Below are 15,785 nucleotides of genomic sequence, written 5' to 3'. Positions count from 1 at the left end.
TTGAGAAAAAATTAGAGCGTTTATCGTTTATTAAACAAGGCATAAAATATGGCCGAGAGCAGATGAACAATTTAGCATGCACTCGCATGTAAAACTAGATCTAGCTAAAATAATTCACCAAAAAATCTGCAGTGGGCGTTTGACTCATTCATTAAACAATTCATTATTTTCATGCTGTTCTGGAAAACACAGGACGTCCATTATCCTATTTGTCTACAGTACACCTGGTGAGAAGTGGACCACGGGTGACAAAGATACATGTTTTATGAAAAGACTAAATGAATCATACCATCTTTAAACAACACTGCGATTCCAGAAAGCATTTCTCCATGACAACGACAAGGTGAAGATGCAGGAGACGCAGGTGACTTTGAGCTAGAAAGCAGGATCAAAGAAAAGTAGGGGATACAAGGCAATAAAACATGGCTTTGAGGTCTAATTAATCTATTTAAAGCTCATACAATCATCCTCTTATAATCACCAAGGTTGCATTTATTTGAAAAAAAAAAAAAAAAAAAACAGCAAAAAAAACAACACAATTTTGTGAAATATTACAACTTAAAATGACTTATTTATATTCTAAAATGTCATTTATTCCTGTGGTAAAGCAGCAAATTACAAAATTAAAGCAACAAATTTTTTTTTATTTCACATAAAATTTGTAAGTACTACAAATTCTTATAAACCGGTTTTCCAACATCCTTAAACTAGAGAAACACTTGACTGACCCTAAACCTAGTGCAGCTGCACACCACAGTGCATGTGATGCATAAGACGTTTGTTCATCATGTGCGATTTACTCCTAGTTCTCACTTCACAAAAAAAAAAGAAAAGAAAAAAAAAGTGTTTTGTCTTCATTGCATTAAATCTCACGTGCAGCAGCCTGCTGAGGCTGTTTTGCTCATAGTTGGCACCAAGCAATGACTGAATACGGCAGCGTCTCCATTAGGCAGAAAAACCATAGACTTACAGCCGAATCTCATAATTCATTCTCATAATTACCGCCGGGCACACACGGCTCCCGGAGTGCAGCATACAGCAGACAAGAGTAAACGTGAGCCGGCCTGCATTATGCAACAAATATGCAAATAAACTAATATTTCAAAAGCTTCAGCGTCTTTGAACAGGTCTTTGAACACTAGAACTCAAAAGACAAAGGCAAAATGCAGTTTATTAGGAATCAGCATTTCAAGACGTATGACACTAGATTCTGCCATCATTCGAAAACAATTGCATGTTCTCATTTGGTTTCTCAGATGCCCAAACTGTGGTTTCTTTAACTTTGGGAACAAACTGACCCTAAACAACCAACGCTGACAATATAAGTGCTTTCTTTTGTTACAACTGATTTAAGTGACACTATTGGCAAAGAGCATTATAATTGTTCTGGAAGATTGGTGTGAACACAAATCTCCAAATTAATGTCATAATCAAAACTCAAATGATACATCACACATACATATTAATCAATACTGGCATTATGGTTAGGCTGTTAATATATTTGTGGACCATTATCATACTCCCAATGTCTTGTATGGATAGTATTAAAGGTTAAAAGGCACTACAGGTATCATACGGCAATTTTTCACAACAAAAACAAACAAAAAAAATATTGCATTGATAGGCTTGCTTTTCTGAGTTGTATTGTTTGATCACATACAGCTAAAGGTACGATTAACTCATCAGACACATTCGGTATGATATACGACACTGGTCACTCGACCACACAACTGTCCTTAGATCATGAGCTTGGAGTCGCTGACCTGCACGAAACAGCCAAGCTGTGGGACAAATCGACTTGCTAAACAGTGTTTCAGGGTTTAAATGAAACAAAGTCAACATCAGTCATCTGAGCTTATAAATAGAGAACTCTACATTCAATATCAGTTTCTTTTTTTTAACTCTAAATCATTATTTCGCTCTTTTCTGCTACTTTCATTGACAAAAGAAAAAATTAACTGAACATGCAATCCAATCTGTTTGTAAAGACAATGTTTTAGCTGACTGTCTTAATCGTGGAATTTCCTCCTCTACTGACTAACTGGTAATTCAAGACGGAGTAAAGATAACACTTGGCAATCAAAAGTCAGCATGAAACTTCACAGACACTGTGGGATCGTCTTGAGTTACTGCTCAGATGCAAGGCCAGGTATTATTTCAACCCCATGCCATGTTACCCAGCATGTCCATCTTAAACTTCCAATGCAATAGATGTTTTCTTTGGATTTTTGTATGAGAGGGGAAAAGGCTTGTGTAAATACACAAAATACTGAGTTCCTGCTCCTCAAGGCCTGGATGTACTTGGTGTGACTGGAATGTGTACAGAAAGCCAAACCCCAAATCACAGGAGTGTCAGTGTTTGTTCACTCCCATGCTGATATCTGGGTCAGTGGTCGGGATGGAGGGGTTTCAATCCTTGTGCTTTTCGGTTGTGGAGGGTTGGAGGACTGTTGGGACTGGAGGTTTGTGGTGTTTTGGAGGACACGGGCCCTAGGTTTTCCACGTCAGAATGCACACGCTGCCTGTAAGACCTCTCGAATTCTTCATCCTGGGCATAAGCATCAGTTATTCAGTTTAGTTTTAAGATTTTACAGGACTTTTTTGCTTTTTCTCATTTGATGCACTATGTAGACATAAACAACCTTTCAAAAGTTTGAGGTAATTACAATTTATTGTTTTTAAAAGAAGCCTTTTATGCTCACCAAGGCTGCATTTATTTGATCAAAATACAGTAAAACTAATAGTGAAATATTACAATTTAAAAGAGCTTTTCTCACTATTAATACATCTTACGTAATTTATTCCTGTGACATTAGCAAATACTCCAGTCTTCAGAGTCACATGATCCATCAGAAATCATTCTAATATGCTGATTTGGTGCTCAAGAAACATTTCTTATTATCCATGTTGAAAACAGTTGTGCTGATTAATATCATGCATTTTTTCAGGATTCTTTCAGAAAAATTTATTTGCAACAGAAATCTTCTGTAACATTATAAATGTCTTTACTGTCACTTTTGATAAATTTAAAGTGTCCTCGCTGAATAAAAGTAAAATAAAATAAAAATCTTACTGACCCCAAACAGGTCACTTAGAAATTGTCACTGTGATGCATACATTAACATTTTTTTTTGCTGCTTTGTACATTGGTTATTGGCTATTTCTTGTTATTTTGTTTTTATTACCTGTGTCCTGTCCTGTTACTGTCTTTCTGTTGCACTGTGGAGCTTCTGTCACTACAACAAATTCCTTGTATGTGTAAACATACTTGGCCAATAAAGCTCATTCTGATTCTGATTAACATGAGGTAACATGAGGTTTACATTTCAATGACTATGTGAACTATGCCTGTTCACATACAGATATCTTAAAGATACACTAGCATTTCTACCGTAACTTTAGCGTGAAGGTGGAAGTTTTTCTAAATAAATGACTGATTTAAAAAACCATCACTAACAGTAAAAGTGGATCTAAAAGAAATAAAATGATAAAAATGTATGATTGGATGAGTCAAATAATGGTAAACCATAACTGCATAATTTACTGGAATCGGAGTACAAGGGTGAAAAATGATCATGTTAATTTAAATTAGAACTGTTTTGGTGCAAGACAAGGTTGGCATGATGTCCCTTTAAGTCTGTATGTGTATGTGAGACTTACAGTGTCTGCGGTCAGTTCCTCCTCTGTGTGCTCACTGTAATGGTTGTAAAGCTCAATGTCTGACAGAGCACTCTCTGCCATCTCCTCTTCATAGTCAGTGTGATAGTCCGATTCATCTGTGGGAAAGATGGAGATATTACCGACCCATTAGCCTAATGATGCTAGTACACAAATCACACAACACTAAATGACATCCAACGAAGCAGAAGCCAAAAACAGATCAATATGCTGGGAATTTAGGCAAAAAATATCAAAAAACAACTGCCAAATGTGATTTTAAAAGGTAAATTTATAAGGTTTAACATTGATTTACCATCCACAAGAGCTGGTTTGCTTGGCTCAATCCGTGAGACTATCTCAGCCAGATCAGTGAAGGAAGCATTTGGACAAGTCATCAACTGCAGAAACAACAATAAACTGAAGTGAGGAACTGTTTCAACAAACATTACAATTCAATAGTCTCTCTTTCAGGTGATCCAGGCTCACATTGTTGCTCTGCGTTTTGTGGAATTCCTCTTGATGTCTGTCCTTCATCATCTTTTCCACCACGCCACTCCTGCACCACACATCAAACACTGTCTTCCCATGCTGGTAGCCCACTTCCTATATGCGCACACAAACACATGAGGCCAACCAAAAACAATATAAGTGCAGAACAAAGACTGAATATTTCGAGTGTAGAAGGTAAAAAAGCAAAGGAGATAAAACTCACACTGATCTCATCAAACTTGCCAAACTCAAGTGTGCGGTATCTGTCGATGGGAGGACGGATGTATTCACAGTAGTCGCTATTCTTAACAGATTCAAGCTGTCTCACTGAACACACATAAGCCAGCCGGGCCTGGATCTCAGTCATGTTCAACACCTGAAACAATCACAACAACTTTAAAGGGGACCTATTATGCAAAAATCCCTTTTATAAGCAGTTTGACCACAGTTGTGTGGCCGCAGTGTGTGAAAACAACCAGCCTATAACGTTGAAAATCTTTTTTTTATAAAACCAATAAATCATAAACAGTCTCTCCAGATGAGATGTTTCAGATTCTCCCTCTGTTCACGTCACCGAGGGGAAAAAGTTCCGCCCATTTGTGACGCTCTCTGTCCTATTAGCATAAACAAAGCCCTGAGTGAGAAGATGCGGTCCGCCATTACTGGAGTTACATACAATGTCAGCACCAAAGAGGCTTTGTGTTGTGTTTTGGGATGCATTAATGAACAAAGGAGTTATACCATAATCTCCCCTCATCTGAGCTGAGGACACTGTGGTTAAATTTCATTTTCGAAGGAAATATCCCAGAAATAAAATAGGTAACGTCCCCTATATGTTTAGTAATTAATACCAACGCTTCATGCACGAACGTCAGCTCCAGACAAAGTAAGTATCACGCGTTTGTTTTCCAAATTGCCTTTCTGAAAGAGCTTCTTGGCACTCTGTAAGGCTTATTGCTAAAGCTATCATTGTCAATGTGTGTTTTCTCTGATGCTGCCTTCAAGTGCTATGAGAATGATTGTGAATAGGAATGTGGTAGTTAAAAGTTGCATATGAAAGCAATGTGAGTCGATCGCTTGAAGTTGTGGAGCTCATAATCAGAAGTGGTACTTGTACGTTTGTGATCGCATGAGACCAGCTATGTTTTTTTTCCCGAAGTGCTCCTCGTCTGTGTAATTCGTAAACGCAAATTTATTAATTAATTTAGTATAATCAGATGACTGACTTTGAAACGGAGTAGTTTTCTGTAAAGATAACAGGCTTGTATTAATAGTGGAATGTTTATTTGCAAAGGCTAGCACTGCTAATGCGGAGCTGGAGCTCTTGAAGCTCCGCCCTCTTCTCCGGGAGCAACAGCTCACTCGCATTTAAAGCAACATACACAAAACAGCGCGTTTTGGCTCACACCCTAAACGTGGCAATTTTAACAAGCTGTAAAAATGTATCTGTGGGGTATATTGAGCTAAAACTTTACATATAGGCTCTGGGGACATCAGAGACTTAAGCCCGGAAAATATACGGGTAATGTGTTCCGGCAATTGATCCCGGATCGTCAGATTTTGGTTCATTCACACTGCCAGTGATTTTCCGGAATCTCTGCGTGCGTTCACACACAACCCGTAAAGATCCCGTAAACACACGTGACATTTCATGTGACGTGTATAATGCGCCGCGCACGATTTCACTAAACTGGTGAACGAAAAAAAAAAAAAAAAACTAAACTTGCGAACGATTTCAGCTTCAGCGCTGATAGTGAGGAGCTCCGATCGCTGCTTCATTCCAGTTTATGTTGATCTGCCTTCAAAACACCCGGTAAAAGAGTCGCATGATAATGCTCGTCATCAGCCTTTACGGCATTGTTCACACGGCGCTCGTTCCGGGACTGAACCCGGCAATGTTACTAGGTCCCCAACTCGGGATTGATCCCGGAATCAATCCCGGGATGTGGTTGCGTTCACACAGAAGGCACTCCGGCAATTTTCCAGGACCAACGTGCAGTATGAAAGGGGCTTTATTTTTCATCTTGTAAAAATGGCCATAATAGGACCCCTTTAATAAAAAAAAAATAATAATAATATATTTTAACATTTTCGAAATAAAATTTAAGTGTATGTGCATGCAAAAGTGGTTGACAAATGTTTTCTGTGTGATTGCTAGTTAATAACATTCTAAATATGGCACAGGTTCCCCTTTTAGTGCAAATCTATGGGATATTTTTGCCGTTTTATCATCTGTCGGATATAAATCATAAATCCAATAGCTTATCGTAATAACATACCTCTTGCCCATTTGCACAAGTTGCAGTATCATTCATTTGATGCAAGTCTTGTGTGAACATTTAAATGACTAAAAGTTGACACTTTTAGCCATATAAGCAAAATTTTGCATGCAAAAAAGGTCCATTGTCTATTGTTAATAGTGGAGTGATATATGATGCACAGCAAATGTGGCCGCACCTTTGATACAAGTACGAGCAATAGTAATGGGGATGTTTGTCTTATAAAACACAACTAATTAAGTAAATATTACACTTGGCTATTGTCTCCCTCACCTTGACTTTCTCAGCCAGTGGGTTGAGCCGTTTCCATAGCAGCCACCAGCCAGAAAGGGCGTCCCCGTAGTTGGTGAGGTTGGTTTCATCTTGGCTGCCTACATCAATAGCAATAACCACTTTGGCACCCATGGAGCGTGCTACATCCGCTGAAACAGGAAGAGAAGACAACACCCTCAGCAACAATGAACTTCCATCACTGCAAAAAGACCAAAATTACCCAATTCTTCAGATCTGATAAACTCAGTAGACTGAGCCATAGACGACACACTCAAGTCCGCTCAGTCTGTTCACTGAATGTCAGACGCAAATTGCACATATAAATGGCTCAAAGTTTCACAGAAGTTTTATTATTGGGGTTTCGACTATTTTAGAACCCTCCCCCAGACAGATCTTTCCTGTCTAAGTGGGTGGTCCTTGGCCAGAATGAGCCAAATCATTTTGGTCCAGACTTTATGCCAATAGTTAACTGGCTACATTATTTTAGCAGATTTGCATCTTCAAAATAGTCCGTTTGTCATGGTATATTGGGATTTGACTGTCAGGCGCTAAAGAGGTTTTACTGTGGGGAGCTAATGTCCTACTACACACCTGGAAGGTTGTTGATATAGCCTCCATCCATGAGCAGGTGTCCATCTTTTGGATCACACAGTGGTGGCAGGTAACCAGAAAGAGACATGCTGGAACGCACATACCTCCACAGGGAGCCTGAGATGGAGGGACAGGAAACATCAGACATTTATCCTGGGTAAGCAGTGGCTCATAAATTGAGGTGGAGTTTGTAACAGTACCGACCATCCGTGTGCACTCTCATTGTGGAGGCAGTGATGTCTGTGGTGATGTTGAAATATGGGATGCAGAGATCCTGTACACAAGCCAAACACATTTAAGCTGCTGAATTTGGCAGATTGTGATCCAGTGTAGGATTTTTTTGAGCCAAAAAGAGCCATTTTCCTACCTCTATTTGTTTGTCATTGAAGACTGCATTAATGCTAGAGTTAAATGAAGCACCAGAAAACATTGAAGTGACAGGGTAGGTCAAGTCCAGCACTTTCTTAAACACTGATGTCATTTCCTGCAGAGGAGGAAAGGGGAGCAAAGTTAGCTTTTTTTGTGTCCAATTTAAGTGGCTTATAAATTAAGCAACAGATAGGAATATGTAAAAATAAAAAATGATAATCAATAGAAAAAGGAAAAGGAAAGGGAACAAGAAAAGGAATAGTAAAATATGAAGAAAAAAAAGAATAGGAAACAGGAAAGAAAATGAAAATGAATAAGAAAATTAAAAATGAAAGGAAAACAAATAGGACAATACAAAAAGGAATAGAAAAAGGAACAGAAAAAGGAAAACAAATAAAAAGGAATGGGAAAAGGAATTAAAAAGATGTGACGAAAAGAAAGGGAAAAATTTATAGAAAAATAAATGGGTAAGCAGAAATGGGCAACTGAATTAAAAATGAGTAGTAAAACAAAACAGTGAAAAAAGACTGGAAAAAAGTATAAAGAATAGGAAAAGGGAAAGAAAAGGAAAAATAAAAAAAAAAGAATAGGGAAAAAATAAAAGTAAAGGAAATAAAAAAATATATAAATTAAAAGGAAAAAAGAACAGAACAATACAAAAAAAAGAAAAAAAGGATAAAGAATATTGAAAAGGGAATAGAAAAAAAAATGAAAAGAAAACATGTGCTTTGTTTATATTTTTTGGTGAACACTAGGTTGCATTTTAAAGTAGCACAAGGTTCATCTCAGGATTTTGAGTGTTTTACATTAGAGTGATTTCTCACCATTGCCCACTCTCTGGCTCTGATCTTCATCCTGCTGTAACTGCGGTCCTCTGCATACAGCGCGCCCATCATGGATCCAATAGAGGTGCCGCCCACCAGATCAATGGGGATTCCCGCCTCACTCAATGCTCGAATGATACCCACCTGACAACAGCCCCTGAAAGAAGGAAGATGTGAAGAAGGGAGTGAGGGGACAAATAAACCCAGTGATACAAGGTCAATCAATACATAACCTTTCTCGTTCTGTTCTATTGGTCCAAAAGAATTACAATGCCAAAATATGGCTTTATTAAAATCGAGAACTCGAAACGAGCATTGTGTTGTTCTCTTTTTGAACAGCTCTATAGGAGTTTTCTATCCTAAAGGAAACTGGGCAGAGTAAAAACTGTACGCAGAATCAATCACAGGTTACTACACAAAGGAAAGAAGGGAGAAAATAGCAACCAACCTTTAAACACCTCCTGCCAACCACGAAAAAGACAGAATAGACAAACAGAAGCTGTCAGAAAAAATTAAATTGACAGAAAGAGAGCAACAGAGGAAAGAGGTCAAACAAAGCCTGAGAGGGGGTGGTAAAGGCCTTTTAACGGAAAATGCCACAGTAGTGTCAACAAGAGTGGGAGTGAGAAACTGCATTCAAAATAGTGGAGGTGTTTTTTCTTCACTTTCATAGTTTTATTTTTGGTTTTTACAAGGTGTAAAAAATTTAATACCTGGCTCCTCCACCTCCCAGCACCAGCGCAATGGCGTTGCCCGTAAGAACACGGGCCAGACGTGAGAAATCAGAGTGGCGATCGGCAGGTTTCTGGAACACACGCTGGTACATTTCTCTCTGAAAACACAAATGACACAGGAACTTAGAACAACACCATGCCAAAAATCAGAGGCTGGTTATATGAGGTTCGTCACTATGTTAAGACTGTGTCTTAAGGACTAGTTTGACTCTGACCAACTAGCAGTTAAACAATCAGCAATTGCACTCTTCAGATTCAAATTAAAACAATCTACGCATTTCAGTAACTGAAACAAGTTATGAAAAGTCTGAAAAGAATATAAATTCTGACTTAATCTTACACTTATAGACGACTTGTAAAACTGTCTAAAACTAAAAATAGCAATTACTACAGAATTCCATTTCATAATAAAAAATTATCATCAGTGGTGGATCTTGGCATTGGAAATGCTCTCCATTCGCCAATCTCTCCAAAAAATACTGTGACCTACAGGTCATATGAAATCAATCTCACATGACCTTGGTCTTGAGTCAGACATTCTCAAACCATTAATAGAGCTGCCAACCCAACTCAAGGTGATAGCTACTATTGGAAAAAAATATATATTTTATATATATAAGAACTTAAGCTTTTTCAATAAAGTAATTTTATTGATAACATTGTTTTGTTGTCATTCATAAAAATTGAATTGTCTTTATTCCCATCTCAGCTATGAAGCAGATCAAAAAGCCAGTTTTATTTCTTCAAGGTCTTTGTTAAAGATTTGTCTGTAATTGGTTCTACTTTGTGGTTTCTTTTCTTGTTATATCCTGAACAAGACCAAGATTTGCCATAACATAAGTCAGTGGAGCTCAAGGACACACCAGCAGCAGCATGGGAAACTTAACAGGAATATCAAGAGTGGCTGAAATACATAGAATGCTAACAAATATATAATTTAAAATGTGACAGTCATTTTTTTCTTCACTCAAGTGGGTCTGCAGAAAAATGTATAAAATTAAAAAAAATTATAATAATAAAATAAAAGATTAAAATAAAATAACATAAAATGGGGTTATTTCAATGAAACCATGATGTAATATTGAGTGCTGCACCAATTTTGGCAGGCTCCTCCTGGAGAAGACCCTGCGGGGGCAGGACAGGTGAAGGTGCCTGGAGATCCAGCTCCGCATGTTGAGCCATTCGGCTGTTCCTTTGGGAGGAGGGCCATCCTCACGGTGCAACAACACCAGCTGTTTCTGCGCTCTCACCGCACTCCCCTCTAACATACGTTCCAACTAAGAGACAATGAAACAGACAGACAAAGAGACGTCTGAATATCATCCTTTCAAATCTAGACAACACTCTGTCCAAATGCATTATAATAATAAAATAATTTTCTTTAATGCAATGCACTGAATGCAGACCTAATCCATAAATGTAATAGAAATATATCCATTTCTTTCAGAAGGTCATTTTGTTCTAAAGAGTAGTTATTGATTGGGACGGGCCGGTGTGCGTTAAAGAGAACACCCACGTCCTCTCTCAATTCTTTTCATGTGAATACAATTACCCATTTCAGACTTGTTTAAAACATCTGAGCTTTGAGTCCCTGATTCAAAGAGCAGAGCTATAGTGGCCGTACCCTTTAAAGCTAGCAGGATTTATGATCAATAGGGATGTTTCTCTACCCCAGACCTCTGATCCAACTTCAAATGCACAGGTCTGACTGTCGAAACCCCTGGATATCGAAAACCGCTCTCCCTCCCGCATCTAAGTGATTAATCTCTCGCTCTCTAGGAAAAGAACTGAGTAAGTCCTGTAGTTCAACTGGAGTCCCGCCAACATGGTTTATTACTGCCTGTGATCAGAGCGGTTCAGCGGTGACTTACAGTACAGAAGAGTAGGGGCCATTTTTAGCTCAGTGTGTTATGGTTCAAACAACTTAATATTTTTTGGGCTCAACCTATAAAAGTACCTGCCATACTGAGCGAATGATAAATTACAGGCTTTGAAACACATTTTGTTTGAGTTGGAAGAGCTTTTATATTAAAGACTCTTCTATTTCCAGTGGAAGTAGCCACAACTCTGAATCTTGGTTTGTGAAGTTTAGCACCAGTTCATGCAAGCGTTTTTTTCACCGTGTGATGTAACATCATCATACCTCTCCCACGGCTGGATCCTGCTCTCCCAGTCCCACGATGATGATGCAATCAGCTTGTCTGATGCAGCGCTGAGTCCATGGGGTGAGTGACACATCTGTCTGATATAGGACTATGCGGTGGATGTCTTCCTGCTGACCCAGCCAACTCGACAACCTGTACTCATGCACACTGGAGTAGAGAGAGAGACTATATTCAGCTACTTCTCATGGCATCTGCAAATAAACTGATTTGTTCCCTATATCTAAATTGTAGGTAACCAAATTGTTAAACTTATGCCATTTATAAACATGTCAAAGTCGCAGAGTCAGGTTAGAATGGTGTATATTCATCCAAGCTTAAGTTGGATAGTGAGACTACAGACTATGACTGTAATGACTAATGTGAGATATTGAGGATTCAAATAACTTTAGTTGTTTATTTATGGAATATGTGAAGAGCTGCAGGTTCCCACACCTTGATAATTCCTGCCGGACCGGAGACTCTAACCCATGACCTTTGGGTTACAAGTCGACTCTCTATCCATTAGGCCATGACTGCCCCTTGAAACATTTCCTTGATTTCAGATACTATTACCTTGATTTTCCAGATTTTTTTGGATGTTTTTTACAGATCTACTGTACTGTAGTTCCCTAAGGTTAATTGAGAAATTCTTCAAAGCATATGGAGTGTTTAGAGTGGATAGTATCCCAGTGTGTCTGTACTTTTGAACTGTTTTCACAAAAATATTAAGTAGAACAACCGTTTTTAACATTGATAATAATAATAATAATAATGTTAATTATTATAAATGTTTCTTAAGCACCAAATCAACATATTAGAATGATTTCCGAAGGATCGTGTGACACTGAAGACTGGAGTAATGCCTGCCAAAAATTCAGCTTTGCTATGACAACATAAGTAAATAATATATTTAAAAATATAAAATAGAAACAGTTACTTTCAATTGTTATTTTAAATATGCATTTGAACTTTTTTATTGTAATAATAGGCTATTTGACAGAATGCATGTTATTTTTGATTAAATAAATACAGTTTTGGTGAGCTTAAGAGACTTCCTTAACTTAACCCCAAATGTTGGAAATAATTTTTTGTTTTTTGCAAATGTGTAAGCATTACATTCCTGTAATGGAGTCCTGTTCTAGCTACTGATGAATGCATGTCGGATCTTGGTCTCTGTGGATCTATTTCTGTTAAACTAATAAACATGTGATGGATGAGAGCTTGTCAATATTCTTGACAGAAACCAGGTCAGTATCAGCACTTAAAAGTTTTCTAAATTAAACTTAAACAGAAAACACCAAACTCAAACCACAACAGAAACAAATATCAGCAACAGGGAGAAAGAAAGATCTCATGCTGGGTTAGAGGGACAGGACTCATGCGGACTGTTTATTTATGGGGTTAATTGTGTTGTTCATTTCCATATCACAAACCTGCTTTCATCTCGCTCAAACGACTACTTTAATGTGTAAAAATAAAGATGAGTGTGGTGTTGTTTTTCAGGCAGCAGAAACACACACTTCCAAAAAATCAGCATGCATTAACAGTGAATTTACATATTCTGATAGTTGGAGTGGCCACGTGTTTATATAAACTAATATGTGATGCCAGATAAACATTGCAAGCTATTATTTAATGACACTTTGATGCCGTACCTGTCTAACGCAGCAGAGCCGAGGCGCTGTTTGATGATGTCACTAGTCAAGAGAAGAGTTGGGCCTGGAAGACATAAATTTGACTCTAACCTTCTTTCCAATTGTAAACCTTCTCATATTTTTTATATAAAGCCTATATAAATACAGCATCCTCACCGATAGCTAACAGTGCATGCTGAAGTTCCAGGGTGAACAGAGTCAGAGGAACCTCCTCTGATACCGGGAGCACAGTGACGGTGGCCAGGTTTGAGGCAGGGTTCCCAGCGTCCCATTTACTGCCGGGTGTGTGTAGAGCTAGACTGCGAGCTGGACGTTAAAATACAGACACAAAGCAGTTGTCATGCATTAGTCACTCTAGAAACCTTGGCCTTTAATGCAAGACACTGATAGTTTTACACACACACACACACACACACACACACACACACACACACACACACACACATGCATGTACGCGCACACACACCTGTCAAAGGTCCATTAACTTGCTGGAGGATCTTCTGTCCAAGAAGGTGAATGAGCCTTGTGACTACCTAATGAGATTAAATAAAAAGAACAAAACTGACTTTATACAGATACAGAGAGCCCAGAGAAACTCTCATCACTGTAGTTTCTGGCTATAAAGCAAATGCGGCAGACATACCTGTGGGAATTTCCTCTTGATGGAACTGAGAGCGCCCTCAGGTAGTTTAGCCAGTTCTGAGTCCCGAACAGCATGAACAGTAGTTGCTCTGTTCTGATGGGTCAGAGCCTCCACCTGCATTCACACACACACAAACACACACAAAATAATGGATGTAAATACAATGATTGACTTTGAAGCAATTACATCAGAAAATTACCTAAAATTACCTAAATTTACCTAAAAAAATCTTTTTAATATTCTTAAAATATACAAATATACACGTATTTGTTGTGAAGAACCTTAAAAGGGACATTTCATCCAAAAAATAGGGTGGTTCACATGACTCTAGCGTTATTAAATTTTAACTATTAAAAATTGTTTGTAATAAATCAGAAAATAAATAAATCACAAAAACATAAAAATTATATATAAAATAAAAGCTAGTTCAAAATATTAATAAATAACACTGTATGATTTAAAATCCTAGTCATACAACTGCTTTCAGCAAGGAACAGACTGAAACTTGTTATTTACCAAAAAAGAGAATCATACAGGTTTAATAATGAGAGAATTATCATTTATCTCACTATTTAGAATTTTATATTTTCGTTACTAAGACAATATATTTTTGCTCACACAAGAGCAAAGATCAGCACCAATAAAACTCCATGACGTAGATTGAGACTAAATTTGGATCTACAAATCAGGCCTTCATTCACATCACTCACATCCATGGACAATGAACCACCACTGTTCTCCCAGCAACAGGTATTCTTAGCAGCATAGGCGTACCACAGAGACGCAAAAGGCATCAGCCAATCACAATAAAACATTATGAATGACTAGAGAGAGGGATCTCCTGGGAGATACTGAGTTTATTTTCTCTGATGCACACCTGATTAGGTGGCACAAATTTACTGAATACATAAACGCCAGTAAATGTCACCAAAGCTATTCTAGGAGATGCTGCACATGCAATAGGGCTACTTTCTATAGAGTACATATGCAGCATTATATAACATGGAACAATATCTGATTCATCTTTGAGTCATCTTAGAAAATCTAAAGTTATGAAAGGTTATGAAACTCAAGGTACAATCATGAAAACTGATCTCGGATGCTGATTGTGACTATAAAGCTCTTTAGAATTGATTAAAATACCATAAATGCTTTCATGGCATTAAAGGAGCTAAATAGGAGATAGGAATAAGTTTGACTAGAAGTTATTGTGTTACAATATATGTTGTGCAAGTGGAATAGCTCACCACTCCAATGAGATCTCCTCGACCATACTCTCCAGTCAGCTCCTTTTTCCCATCCTCCTTCATGATGACGGAACGCAGGCGGCCGCTGAGCACTATAAAAGTACTGTCAGACTTATCACCCTGCCTGAGAGCGAAAAAGAGAGAGAAAGATGAGGTCGTTTATCATAGAAGATTTATGAAATGCTGAGGAAGCTTATCTGTCTCAGCCAGAGGGGCAGAAGAGGAAAAGAAATCACCAAGTTTATTAGATTGTATTCTGTCCAAATCTCTTACAGAGGAGGCATACGAAAAGTGGAGAGAAAAAGATCATAACAATAGAGTTTATCTGGGAGCTCCTCTTAGGAGAGCTAAAAAACTGTTATGAAGGACATTTCTTATTAATATATACACTACACGGTCAAAACTATGAGGACATGCAAATGACACACTTATAGGTGCTTCTCAAATATACACTACTGTTTAAAAGGTTAAGATCAGTACGTTTTTGTTTTGTTTTTTTTGGAAAAAAGTCTCTTACATTCAGCAAGGCTGCATTAATTTGATTAAAAATACAGTAAAAACACTTGTATTGCAAAATATTATTGCAATAAAAAAATTGTTTTATATTTTTTATATATAACTAATTCCTGTGATGGCAAAGCTGAATTTTTAGCAGCTATTACTCCAGTCTTCAATGTCACATGGTCCTTCAGAAAGAACTTTTTTTGTGGAAAACATATATTTTTCAGGATTTTTTGATGACTAGAAAATTCAAAAGAACATAATTTATTAGAAATATATATATTTTTTGTAACATTATAAATGTCTTCGCTGTGACTTTTGATTAATTTCATGCATGCTTGCTGAATAAAGTATTTCTTTCAAAAAAAAAAAAAAA

The 15,785-nt window shown here is 37.6% G+C and overlaps 1 protein-coding gene across 1 annotated transcript in view; it reads right to left on the bottom strand.

Annotated features, from left to right (window-relative positions):
- Window positions 1-472: 472 nt before the first annotated feature.
- LOC306856084 (patatin-like phospholipase domain-containing protein 7) overlaps window positions 473-15,785 on the bottom strand; it is a 30,949-nt gene continuing 15,636 nt past the window's right edge. The window contains exons 19-36 of the mRNA XM_079395092.1: window positions 14,909-15,032; window positions 13,662-13,775; window positions 13,485-13,551; window positions 13,175-13,324; window positions 13,019-13,082; window positions 11,363-11,531; window positions 10,314-10,496; window positions 9,199-9,317; window positions 8,486-8,642; window positions 7,660-7,776; window positions 7,497-7,566; window positions 7,293-7,409; window positions 6,702-6,850; window positions 4,373-4,525; window positions 4,147-4,263; window positions 3,974-4,058; window positions 3,661-3,776; window positions 473-2,548 (exon numbers count right to left, since the gene is read on the bottom strand). Coding sequence (XP_079251218.1) covers window positions 2,387-2,548; window positions 3,661-3,776; window positions 3,974-4,058; window positions 4,147-4,263; window positions 4,373-4,525; window positions 6,702-6,850; window positions 7,293-7,409; window positions 7,497-7,566; window positions 7,660-7,776; window positions 8,486-8,642; window positions 9,199-9,317; window positions 10,314-10,496; window positions 11,363-11,531; window positions 13,019-13,082; window positions 13,175-13,324; window positions 13,485-13,551; window positions 13,662-13,775; window positions 14,909-15,032 — 2,233 coding nt within the window. The 3' untranslated portion in view covers window positions 473-2,386. The remainder of the gene's footprint in view (window positions 2,549-3,660; window positions 3,777-3,973; window positions 4,059-4,146; window positions 4,264-4,372; window positions 4,526-6,701; window positions 6,851-7,292; window positions 7,410-7,496; window positions 7,567-7,659; window positions 7,777-8,485; window positions 8,643-9,198; window positions 9,318-10,313; window positions 10,497-11,362; window positions 11,532-13,018; window positions 13,083-13,174; window positions 13,325-13,484; window positions 13,552-13,661; window positions 13,776-14,908; window positions 15,033-15,785) is intronic.

The sequence above is a fragment of the Barbus barbus genome (genome assembly GCF_936440315.1).
Source record: "Barbus barbus genome assembly, chromosome: 36".
In the NCBI taxonomy this organism is placed as follows: Eukaryota; Metazoa; Chordata; class Actinopteri; order Cypriniformes; family Cyprinidae; genus Barbus; species Barbus barbus.
This window is presented reverse-complemented; position numbering and strand designations above follow the sequence as displayed.